This window comes from Aegilops tauschii, chromosome 3 (assembly GCF_002575655.3).
Source record: "Aegilops tauschii subsp. strangulata cultivar AL8/78 chromosome 3, Aet v6.0, whole genome shotgun sequence".
Lineage (NCBI taxonomy): Eukaryota > Viridiplantae > Streptophyta > Magnoliopsida > Poales > Poaceae > Aegilops > Aegilops tauschii.
The window spans coordinates 287,287,159-287,299,832 of NC_053037.3; the positions used below are offsets into that span (position 1 = coordinate 287,287,159).

Genomic DNA, 12,674 nt, shown 5'->3' on the forward strand with positions numbered 1-12,674 from the left:
AACAAAAATGAAAATAAAATGCAACGCCACATCAGTTGCATTCAATGGGCGGAGCCAGGCCAGGCTGCCTGGGCGATGGCCTGGGTCGTGAGGTTGGGTTCCTTCGTTCACTGTAGCCATATTTACATTGTTTCGGTATTGTAGTCATTGTTTGGCCTGGGACTTGCCCCGGGCATGGTCCGATCCTGGCACCGCCACTGATTGCAGTCGTGTTGTACCCCTTGCAGTTGTGTCGTATATATGCCATGTGCAATTACATGTCGAGTGTTGGACATGCAATTGACCGACATCCCATCCTAGTTGCAGACTTGCAGTTGCATCGTGGTTGCATGGTAGGCACACCATATACACATGTTACAACAAATGCAGTTGCGCCGACATGCAACTGGCCCGTGGTGGTTTTTTAAAATGAAAAGCAGAAAAACAACATTCCTTTGGTTGTGTGTGTGTGTTGTGGGGGGGGGGGGGGGGGTGTCTTAATTGTTGTTTCTCATGGGAAAATGACAAAAAAAAAGATGCAACGTCACCCCATTTGCCATTGCATTGTACCCCTTGCAGTTGTGTGGTAAATGTGTCATATAATTACATGTTCGAGTGGCAGACATTTAACTAGCTGACATCCCGCCTCAGTTGCTGTCTGCTTTTGCAGGCAACAAGCCAGCCCATAGGCCACACGAAAACAACAACGCAATCGCATTGGAAAAAGAAAGCACGAATCTTAAGAGGGCTTTCATCCAACGGTGGTACAGTTAGATGTGCAATAGCTAATTTTAGCAAATCTGTTTTTCTTTTGTTCTTCCAATCGAATAACATTAGAGTGTGTCCTACATTCCTGCTGCAAATGCATGCAATAAAATAAATGGTTCAGACACATAAACATCATCAACATCAACATGATGAACAAAACAACCCTTTTATTATCAAAACAAAGCTGGAAAGTTACATGGCTTATTTGCAGAGTTGTGGTTTGAGGCTAGGCAGCTGTAGTCTACACTTTACACTACAGCCGACGCACCTCAGGTCAAATAAGAAGATGAACATACTAAAGAACGGTGACACGAAACAGAACCAAAGAACCAACCATAAGAAACAAAATTGTGAGTATCTCTGATCTAGCTATAATAACTATATCTAAAACTGCTGTTATAGCTTCAATAGCAGCAGCCTTGTAATAGGTGCCGCGAGATGGCGACATGAAAAATCACTTGGCCTTGTGCTTGGGGAGAGTGAGAGACACTTCCGGTGTCTGAAAGCCCATGAACTGCTGCCTCCTGATTTCCGGGCTCGGGATCGGGAGCCGGCGGCCGGTGGGGGTAGGAAGGCCCATGTAGTGCAGCCGGGGAGACAGCCTGATCTTGGGGCTGGGCCGAGGTGACGGGATGGGCAGCCGATTCGCGCTCGGAGACGGCACCACTCTTGGTGACAGGTTGACATGCTCGAGAGCCATGCTCTGGAGATCAGCCGGGTAGTCGCGGACACAGCCGATCCGCGCGCCAGCAGCGGTTGCCCATTTGAAGGATGGGAGACTGGCCATCTTGGTCGCTGCTGCCTCGGTCTCCGCGTTGTCCTCGGCAACCATTTCCTTGATGATGTCCATCTCAGGCAGTTCAATTTGCGAGCTGTTGAGGGTCCCATCATGTTGCGCCTCGGTGGGCTTCTCGTCATGTTCTTCCATTTCAGTAGGCTCGTCTGAGGTCTTCTTGAACGATGGGTACTCGTCGTCGTCCACGGAACACCTCTGTAAATGAATTGCAAATGCTTATCAGATATGGTATCCCTGGTGGTTATTAAGACGATATAAGTATTAGTATGAGTGGTAAGTTACCTTGACGTTAGCTAGATCCACATTGTTCTCCTCCAAGAAACTGATGAACTCCCTGAAGTTCTCCTCTGTTGGGAGGTAGTGGCCGCTGTAAGGCCATATTGCCTTAAGAATGCCATCTTTGGCAACCAACCTACCGGCAGCGGTTGTCGCCGCCCCGGCCAGGAAACTTGAGTGCTGAAATTTACCCTTCTTCTTCTGCTCACAAGAGATCAATTTACAGTCAGGACTGATTCATCATGGCACAGAATGCACGACTGCTTAACTAGAGAGAAGAAAAGGATGGAACACTCCAAGTAGTACCTGCCCGATGTATAGTGATCTAGTTGTGCTCAGCACAAATATCCATTTGGAATCCTCGGTGGTTTCTACGAGAAGCCCGCTTCTCCTGTACATGAGCTTCCCTTGATCCACAATAACCTCATACCTTGCCCTCTCGTTCTGCGATTCAAGTAACATTCAAATCAGATCAATTAATCTCTTGGAAATTTGAACAAGCAAGATGCAACTTTGAGGTCTGTCTATCTTGAGACAGAAAAGAGGACGTCACTTACTGGTCCGAGGTACATAATCAATTGGGAATACAGCTTGCTTCTCGGACACTTTTGGTGATGCACGTCTTTCCCGGCTCCGATATCCAGCCTGAAAATACAAAACAAGGAACGCGCTGTCACGATCACTGCAAACCTCCCTGTAATTGCACCCCACCCTAGGATTAGGAACATGTTTCAGATGAGCAGGACCAAGTAAGGTAATTACCAGTAGAAGAAGGGCTCTGTGCTGGAACTCGCGGACCAGATGTCGTAGTAGAGGTGCAAATTGTGGCCGTAGCGATGGCGCGGGTCAATCTGAAGAATCACAAAGATTTTGACTTGAGTATAAAAACTTACTGTATGATTTTGTGGAAACCAAAGGAGAAGGCATGGAGGGAGAAGCTTACAGCTTCGAGCCAATGCTGCAGTGCCAGTTTCTGGGCCTTCTCGTCTTTGGAGAGCCCCTTGCCGACCTTGGCAATCCTCTTCCCAGCCCTTGACCAGCGGGAAGCAGCCGTCTCCTGCTTGGCCTCGTCAAAGAAGGAGATGGACTTGATGTTGAGTGATGCGGAATCGTAGGCCTTCCACCTGAATGAATAATTTCAACGTTGAAATTGTTTTGGTCAGGCACGATGTACTCCAATCAACATGCATGCAGATGCAGATGAAGATGCAGGGGAGTTACTTACCAGAGCTCCTCCACGACAATGGCGCAGTCCGCGAGGTTCCTCCGGGTCCGGTGGCCCTTGAAGAGCTTCTGGACCTTGGTGGCCGCGTCGTCCAGCTCGGCCTGAGGCCTTGGAGAGACGAAGTGCGCCTTGGACGGCGACTGCTGCTGCTTGCTTCCGGGGCTGTGGAGCAGGAGGGTCCCGGGGCGCGCGCCGTTGATGGACCGGGTCGCCGCCTCTGGCTCATCGGCGCCAACCTCCGCCTCCCAGTTCTTGAAGCTGAGCGACCTCTCGAGGAGGCCTCCGGCGCGCGCCATCCTCTTCTTTGGCGGGCCGGCGACGACCCTCGGCGACGGCGACCTCAGCGGCGCGGCGCAGGCATCCCTCGGGCTCTGCAGCTTCGGGGAGTGGAGAAAACTTGGTTCCGTGTTGAGCGGCCTCAGCGAGGACATCTCACCCCTTTTGTGGAGGAGACTTGTTGTCTCTGCAACCGCTGTGGCCCAGCCAGAGGGTCAACTTGATGTTTCTGCAAGGGCAAATCACAGAAGGAGATAAGCTCATCATGTCATGGGAAACAAATTGGTTTGGTAGGTGTTGGGCTATGAAAGCACAGCCGAGCTAAACATCATGACCCGCTCTTTTAACCGAAAGACTGAAGGAAGAAAATAACAAACATGCAGCTCTGTTTAACCATGACATGACAAGCTCCATGAAGAAGCATGGCCAAGTTCACGGAGAAGAAGAGCAACAATCAACTAGAACTAGAGCTAGAACTAGTAGATGGTGAACGTACGTACCAAGGATGGATGGGCGGGGCGCAGCAGATGAAGTGGAGCAGAGAGCGGGAAGGTGGAAGAAGCAGGGGAAGAGGCGATGGATGGGAGTTAAGGTTAGGGATTGCGCAGCTATATACTAGGAGTAGGAGGAGCGGCGTGGGGGCGGGGGACGGGGTTGCGGTTGCCGAGGGGAGCACAAGTCCAAGTTAGATGCAGAGGAGGACGGACGGAGGCGGAAGACCGGCTGTGGCTGACCGGTCGTCGCTGGCACGAGCGGAGACGAGACGAGACGAAGGATCCGCGTAGACGCGGCCGCGTGCGTGCCGGACTTCCCACGCTTAAAATTTTCCTTTCATTTCTTTTCTCTTGTTGTTGCTGTTGATGGCCGCGTTCAATAACTTGGAGGGAGGGAGTAAATGACCCCTACTGAGCGAATGACAGCGACAGTCCAAGAAAACAGCGTCTTCGGCTTCGTTTTCACGCGCTTCTGCTTCGGAATCCTTCTGGTTTTACCAGGACAGCGTTGCAGGTAAGGTACCCATCGTAACTAATTCCAGGCTGCTATCTACTGCCAACCTGCCAGCCATAGAGGCTGCTCTGCATTATTGAGACGCTAATTAATTTGCGTCGTACGATATCTCACTGGCTAACGACGTACGGCTGACTCCTCCTCCGTGTCGACATCCACGTGCTAGGGCTAGTGCTGTACATCGCTCAGGAATATATATATATATATACAAGAATACTACTCGCACGCTTCCCTGCGCCGCAACAGGACAATTGCACTACATTGTGATGAAGACAAGTACACTGTTTTCAAAAAACAAGCATAAGAGAGCAAATAAGTTGATCATGCATATTTTAAGTATAGGTACATAATACCAAAATAAAATGAGTTGGTCCTATACATAATTTACTGCTACACAATACCAAAAGCAAATGATTTTTCCATGTGAAGTACTAAAATAAAAAATGTGATCATAAACATGATAAATTTGCATGCAAACCAGATGTTTTTCTCTAATCTGAACCAGAGCACATTCATTACATTTTCGACATATTTCATCAAACAAAATGACCTGGCCTAAACCTAGTTTAAAACTATGGCCGCGCCCGCCCTTCAAGTCCTTGTTGTTCCTCTCCGGCGTTGGCTATATCCATGTCTAGCAAAGATTACACCCGTGAAGTGAAGGTGCAGTCGCCGACGAGGAAGAGTACGACAAGGGACATGACCAACCTACTTGGGACTCGAGGTCCTGCCGCCTCCCATGCACTCATCGTTGGAGTCCATGACATGTCCGTAGCTTGTGGACATGAGGTCGATGATGGACGTAGACGGTCCGACCTTGTCCATCGCGGCTGCTCTACATTATTCATATTCTAATTAATTTGCATCGTATCTCACTGGCTGACGACGTACAACTGACTCTCCCTCCATGTCGACATCCACCTGCTAGTGGTACATCCTTCGGTAATGTATATAAACATACTACTCCCACCGTATCAAAATATAAGACTTTTTCTTCTTCTAAATGTAGACCAAAATACGACTTATATTTTGGCATAGAGGGAGTAGAAGAGGATTTTGTGCTGAGACCTGTGACGCCCCCGATTCAATCGTGCACTAATCATACACCACTGGTGCGCGTCGGTCCTAAACAAACGGTTTTCAACCCCTTTCCGCGACGGCATTTGGAACCGTCGCCAAGTGAGTGTGGGCGATAGGGAGGTCCTTACCACACGACCCAGAAACCGTCGGGGATAGGGCCCCTACAGTACTCCTACTCGTTTCTACTCGCATTGCCATCACAGTCGGTATTCTGTGGTGCTACGTTTACGATGCGCGGCCCATCACAAACGGTTCACTATTATAGAACGTGTATGATGCGCGACCCATCACAAACGGTTCACCGTTAAGAAGATTAGCTAATCGTCGTACGAGTGTCAGACAGGATCACGAAACGTCAGACCGTTGTAACATCGTCGTACACGACAACTATCGCACACGCTATTCTGTGGTGCAACATTTACGATGCATACTTCATCAGAAACAGTTCATGGTTGCGAATCGTGTACGATAAGGCAACTAACACAAACGTTTAGTTTCCCTGCACCGTTTGTGATATTGTCTGGCATCGCACACGCTTTGCAAACGTCAACTGTGTGCATGCTTGCACACGTTTCCTCTCTGTGAACTGTCTCGGATTATGGTGCATATCACAAACGTTTGTGTTTTACCAACCGTGTGTGCCATAACAACCTGGAGAGCGTAATTTCACCGTAATTTAATTGCTTCTTTTCCAAATTATATCGGATTTGGATTTGAATTTGAATTTGAATGTATGCTACAACTTTATTCATATCCATCATGTTCAAACAACCAAAGCATTATTTGATTCATAGGTACATATGTTCAAGAATTACATAAGAACCAAATAAAGAATGGTGAACCACAGTTGTATGCTTGTACTATTAAAGACGGTAAAGAAAGAGACGAAATATATTCTGGTTGCTGAACAAGGTGAAGCGGAATGCCCATATTGTGCCCTCCTCCATGCAGAAGGCACGCACGACTCTAGTCCAACCCCTTGTGATGGCCGACCGCCCATCCTTCACGGTCTTCATGAAAACATCTAGATAATCATCGTGTTCTGGTAGAAATACTTTAACCTTTGCATGCCCACCAATCATGCAGTTTGAGAGGTAATCTTGAGTAAACTGCTTTGGCAACCACTACAAAGAAAAAAGATTCAGACATTGTCATCTAACACAACTCATTATGTGCAGTAAAAAGAAGGCTGCAGAGTTCTTACTTACCATCCTGCAGTTTGCTGTTGTCTTGGATAAAGTGTAAACAAATAGTTTAATTGCCATCTTTGGACCCATTTTACTAACAATCTTTATCAGCTTCTTCACTTGATGCTGGTTCATCGATATCTCATTGCCCCATACGCAGAAAGGATCGAAACGTGGATCTTTACCAATGACATATGTACCTAAAAGCACCAAGTTAATATTAGAAGCTAAACAGCAATTGCACAATGATGTAGTACAACACTCTTTCATAATATGTCTATATACATCCGTATGTGGTAGTCCATTTGAAATCTCTAAAAAGACAAATATTTAGGAACGGAGGGAGTATCTTATAACATCCAATATACTCACATATTAGATGAATTAACATCTTATATTATGGGCCAGAAGGAGTTTAGTTCATTCTTATAAATTATCGGCTGATTAACTGCTGCCGTATCCATGGGTTACAGTTAGTTTGAGCTAGTTCGGGCTCAAATAGCCCTAAAGTATATCTAAACATGAGGGCTAGTTTGAGATAGTTGCATCTATAACTCACCCAAAAAAACTATCCAACCCAAGAGGTGCTAATTGGAGCTAGTTCTCCCAGTGCATTTATTGTCAATCTAACCCTGCCATCCAAACAACTCTTTTGATGGAGTTAGTTTAGGGTTAGTAATGAGCTAGAAACTAACTTTAACCTCTAGCTAAGTTCAGTATCCAAACAGGGCTGTGTTGTTGCTGTTGCTGCTGTTGCTCCTCTACGTATATCTAGACATCATTAGAACATTAATGTAACACTCTTCCTTGTTGCTACGTAGCCTAGGATTGCATATTTAGACATTAAGTACAGTGCATGTTGCTATGTAGCCTCAGATATATTACGTATGGCCCTAGTTAACCTAACGAAAAATGGGTTGCTGATATATTCAGTTAAAAGTCCGATTCACCGATTAGTCCCTTATCAGCCGCCGGCCTAAATGGTACCACCTACCGATATCCTGAACAGTGAGCAGATATAAGCCATGGGATGAAACTAACCTCGATGGAAAACATCAGTCATTCCCAAAATTGTCCTGTGTAGGTACATCAAGAAGCATGTTAAGCACAACAGGCTAAACATCAACTAAAATTATACATGGCAAACAAAATAATCTCCAAAAGATAGCTTCAGTGTGCAGGTTTAAGCACGCTAGTAAAGCAAATCAAGTGGAAAGGTGTGCTAACTGCAACAGGCCTAACATTTAACAACAAGCAAACACAGTCATTCAAACTGGTATTGTGCCGGCCTAAGTACACTGGTTATGGTTAAATAAAAATGGAAAGCATGTTAACTACAAGATGCAGCAACCAAATGTAGTCATTCATAGTGGTATTGTTTAAACTGGTACTGATGAAATTGAACTGCACAGTTCATACTTGCACATATAGAACATCACGTTGTGAATAACTGGAATAAACAAGGCATACTACGAACAACCAAAGATAGCATTTGAAACTGTACATATGCTAACTACAAACAACCGAACAATCAAAAAACTTTAAAAGAGGCATATGCTAGCTATAACAGGCTTAACAACAAGCAAATATATGCATTCCTATTGGTATGTTTAAAACTGGATTGATGAAATGTACTGCACAGTAAATAATTGCACATATAGAGCATCACATTGTGAACAACTGAAATAAACAAATCATGGGTTTCCTCACTTGTCATAGATGGGCTCGTTCTCGTGGGAAGAGCATGGACCCTGGATGCGCTCCATGTTATCGCAGATGGGCTCCTTCCCCTTGGAAGAGCACGACTGTAGGGTGCCCTCCCTGATGTCACAGACGGGGGCTTTCCCCTTGGAAGAGCAGATGGGCTCTTTCCCCTTGGAAGAGTCGGAGAGGGTGCCCTCCTCGTGGTCGCCATCGATGAGGTCTGACTTGGAAGCTTTGGATCCCAAGCCAGCGTCGCAGAACGTGTCCTTCAGAAATGACAAAAGGGGGCTCGATGGCGATGTAGAATGGAAAATTGTTGACAGCGAGCCAGAGGAGATCAGCGGCGGGGCCCTGGATGAGATCGAAGGCGGTTGAACCCGAGGGGTTGGGGGTGGGGCACTTAACCTGTGACACAGCCCGCCTCAGGGCGTCACTGTCGATGACCACGATGTCGTAGCCAGCGGATGAGACATACCCGCAGACTCTAGCCCGCTGCTTGAGTGCCTTCCGCCAGTAATGGTCGTCAGCTTCCTCAGCGATGTCGGGTGAAGAGACCGCTATACACCTCTTTTGGGCCAGTCGCTCCTCGAGCTCCACGGGAAGCGTAGCCGGGCTTAGGCTGCGATGCTCTGGAGTGGGGGATGGGGATCTGTGGGAAAGGGGTCGTTTGGCAGGCGTCATCTAAGAAACTCAGGGCGGCCTGGGTATGAGATCGGTGGGTAAGCTGCACGGGCAAATCGGCAGATGTTGACAATGGAGGCCTTGCGGCGGCGGGGACCTTGCTAGGGTTTCGAGCGAGGGAGGGTGTGTGTGTGCGCGCGCGCGCGCACGCCCGAGGAGGTTTTGGTGGGTGTGTGTGTGTGTGTGTGGAGGGGGGTGTTTGAGGAAATGATGCGGGTACTGAAAATTTTACTACGCGGGAGTGAAATGCCGGGCTATTGAAAATTTTGATGATAGTGCATCGCACATGGTCCGGAGATAACAACCGTGTGTTATGAAACAGAAAAACCCTCGAGGCGGGCAGATATTTTCTAGGGATGAAGGCAGGATTGGGAACAAGAAACATCGCACACGGTATGGAGATAACAACCGTGTGTTATGAAACAGAAAAACCCTCGAGGCGGGCAGATATTTTCTAGGGATGCAGGCGGGATTGGGAACAAGAAACATCATACACGGTCCGGAGATAACAACCGTGTGTTATGAAACAGAAAAACCCTCGAGGCGGGCAGATATTTTTGAGAGGGGGAGCCTCGTGGAGCCCAATGTACTGTGCGGATGTGTGCGTGATAGGTGCACCAGTGTGCCACACGGTTAGTTTTAGTGAACCGTGTCTGTTGCGTCATCCGACTTGTCTAATGTTCATAAATTTGGCGAAAAATGACGCGGGAGAGGGTCAGAACACGAACACACTTGCATGTGGAAAAAATTTATGTATCAAAAGGGTGGTTTGATTTTCAAATACCAAACGCAACTTCGATGTGGCACCTCTCTCGCAAAGCGCACGGTATTGCTTGCCCCACCCCCCTCGTGTCGGCAGGAAGGGAATCCTAAGCTATGAATGCATGCCCCCTCCCCCCCCCCCCCGAACCGAGGTTCACCTAGCAAAGTGCGAAGTAGCTAGCAGCCCCCCTCCTCCCTCGTGTCGGCACGAAGGGAATCCTAAGCTATGAATGCATGCCCCCCCCAACCGAGGTTCATTCACCTAGCAAAGTGCGAAGTAGCTAGCAGCCCCCCTCCCTCGTGTCGGCACGAAGAGAATCCTAAGCTATGAATGCATGCCCCCCCAACCGAGGTTCACCTAGCAAAGTGCAAAGTAGCTACCAGCCCCCCTCCCTCGTGTCGGCACGAAGGGATTTCTAAGCTATGAATGCATGCCCCCCAACCGAGGTTCACCTAGAAAAGTGTGAAGTAGCTAGCAGCCCCCTCCCTCGTGTCTGCACGAAGGGAATCCTAAGCTATGAATGCATGCCCTCCCCCCCAACCGAGGTTCACCCTAGCAAAGTGCTAAGTAGCTAGCAGCCATCCCTCCCTCGTGTCGGCACGAAGGGAATCCTAAGCTATGAATGCATGCCCCTCCCCCCAACCGAGGTTCACCTAGCAAAGTGCGAAGTAGCTAGTAGCCCCCCCTCGTGTCAGCACGAAGGGAATCCTAAGCTATGAATGCATGCCCCCTCCCCCCCCAACCGAGGTTCACCTAGCAAAGTGCGAAGTAGCTAGCAGCCCCCCACCCCCCTCGTGTCGCTACGAAGGGAATCCTAAGCTATGAATGCATGCCCCCAACCGAGGTTCACCTAGCAAAGTGCGAAGTAGCGCCCCCCACACACACACACACTTTCAGTCGGCGGGCCAGAGAGGCATATATCTCACCAAGATGGATCGTAAAACGGACCAAGAATAATCCACCTTGGTCGTACAACCTCTCTCTTGTTGTTGGTCAAAGTGATGGCCGTCCATGCGACCCCGCAGATGGGCTAGCTCGCCAATAATCACGCAAGTAGCTAGTCCCGAAGACAACCACTGCATGCGTGTGGCCCAAACATATGTACCGGAGAGGTGTGTTTTTGAGTAACAATCACTACTGGAATCCACTTATTTGCCGTCTGCCACCTCTTTGCCGACTGCTGGCTGACGGCAAAGAAGGTCTTTGCCGTCAGCCACAAGAAAACAGACGGCAAAGATGTGGCTGATGGCAAACGAAGTCTTTGCCATCAGCCAGTTCTTTGTCGTCAGTCAGCGGACGGCAAAGAATCTTTGCCGTCCGCTAGCACACGGTAAAGAGGTGGGTGGGTCCAGTAAGAAACTTTGCCGACCGTTGGCAGACGGCAAAGAGGCGGCTACGTTAACGGCCGTCCCGCCCCGTCTCTTCTCCCCACTCTCTCATTCGTCCCCACCCACACCCGCGCCGCCGCCGCTGACCCCGTCTGCCGTAGCCGGCCGCCCCGCCGCCCCACACCCCTCCCCTGTGGTGCCCCGACCTCCACTGCACCCTCGCCGCCTCTTCCACATCGCCCCGCCCACACCAGCCCGTGCCGCCGCCGACCCCGTCCGGCGTAGCCGGCCTCCCCGCACCCCTCCCCAACCTCCATCGCGGCCCCGCCGCTCCTTCCATGTCGGCCAGCCGCGCCGCGGCCGTCCAGGCCCCGTACCGCCGTGCCCGTCCCCGCCCCCGACCCCCGACCAACCGCCGCTGCCGCTGCAGCCGCGGGTCGACCGCCCCCCGAGGAGCGCCGCCCATCGCTGCCCCTCCCTCCCCATCGCTGCGCCGCCTCGCTGCCGCCCCGTCGCTGCCCCCTCCCTGACCCGTCGCCGCCCCCCACGGTGAGCCCCTGCCGCCCCCCTGTGTCCTATTTTCTTTTCTGTTTTTTTGTTTTTCTTTTCTGTTTAGATAAGGTTTTTTAGTTTAAGTTTTTTCAGTTTAGGTTATTTAGTTTAATTAGTTTAGGTTTAATTAGTTTAAATAGTTTAGTTTTAATTAGTTTAGGTTTTTAGTTTAGGTTTAGGTTATATAGTTAGCTAGATTAGATTAATTAGATTGGATTATATTAGACTGGTGTTAGGTTTTAGTTAAATAGTCATAATTAAAGGAAGTGAAAAAGATGAAAAAAGAAGACGAAAAGTAGAATAAGTAGAAGGGGGAAGAAGAAGAAGAAGAAGAAGAGGAGGAGGAGGAGGAGGAGGAGAAAGAAGAAGAAGAAGAAGAAGAAGAAGAAGAAGAAGAAGAGGAGGAGGAGGAGGAGGAGGAGGAGAAAGAAGAAGAAGAAGAAGAAGAAGAAGAAGAAGACGGGGGATGAGAAGAAGTAGAAGAATGAGAAGAAGTAGAAGTAGTAGAAGAATGAGAAGACCCCCTGACCCCCTGACCCCCAACCCCAACACCACCCCGACACCCGACCCCCTAACCCCCTGACCCCGACACGACACCCCGACCCCCGACCCCGAAACAGCACCCCGACCCCGACACGGCACCCCGACACCGACACGACACCCCCGACACCCTGACCCCGAGACCCCGACCCCGAGCCTGACCCGACACCCCGACCCTGACACCGACACGGCACCCCGACCCCGACCCGGCACCCCGACCCGACACCCCGACCCCGAGACCCCGACCCCGACACGGCACCCCGACACCGACACGACACCCCGACCCCCGACACCTCCCGAAAAGGTGATCTTTGGCCTTCCAGAGGCCGACGGGGTCATATATTTGTGAATTATTAGTCACGTGAGTGGTGTTTCTCCATTATTAGTCACCCCGACCCCCGACATCTTTCTCCTTTACATTGTGTGCGCTTCCATCAATGATTACAAATGGTCATGTGAGTGGTGTTGCAGGCTGCTATACAGAGTGAGAGAGATAGAACGGAGAAACTTC

At 49.5% G+C, this 12,674-nt stretch overlaps 1 protein-coding gene across 1 annotated transcript; it reads right to left on the reverse strand.

The window, feature by feature from the left end:
- Positions 1-897: 897 nt before the first annotated feature.
- LOC109761891 (IQ domain-containing protein IQM1) lies at positions 898-4,188 on the reverse strand. The gene is made up of 8 exons (XM_020320699.4): positions 3,821-4,188; positions 3,045-3,549; positions 2,763-2,943; positions 2,582-2,670; positions 2,377-2,464; positions 2,126-2,263; positions 1,826-2,020; positions 898-1,738 (listed from the first exon to the last, which is right to left on the reverse strand). Exons 2-8 carry the CDS (start codon positions 3,473-3,475, stop codon positions 1,202-1,204), a joined length of 1,659 nt encoding a protein of 552 aa, XP_020176288.1. The 5' UTR covers positions 3,476-3,549; positions 3,821-4,188; the 3' UTR covers positions 898-1,201.
- Between the last annotated feature and the right edge of the window lie 8,486 nt (positions 4,189-12,674).

What these genes read in the sequence shown, in the direction of transcription:
- LOC109761891 (XM_020320699.4), bottom strand. Translation starts at nt 3,475, where the DNA reads ATGTCCTCGCTGAGGCCGCTCAACACGGAACCAAGTTTTCTCCACTCC. An exon ending in TGCAGCATTGGCTCGAAGCT is followed by an intron (nt 2,671 to 2,762) that starts GTAAGCTTCTCC and finishes GTGATTCTTCAG; the next exon opens with ATTGACCCGCGCCATCGCTA. An exon ending in TGGATCTAGCTAACGTCAAG is followed by an intron (nt 1,739 to 1,825) that starts GTAACTTACCAC and finishes ATTCATTTACAG; the next exon opens with AGGTGTTCCGTGGACGACGA.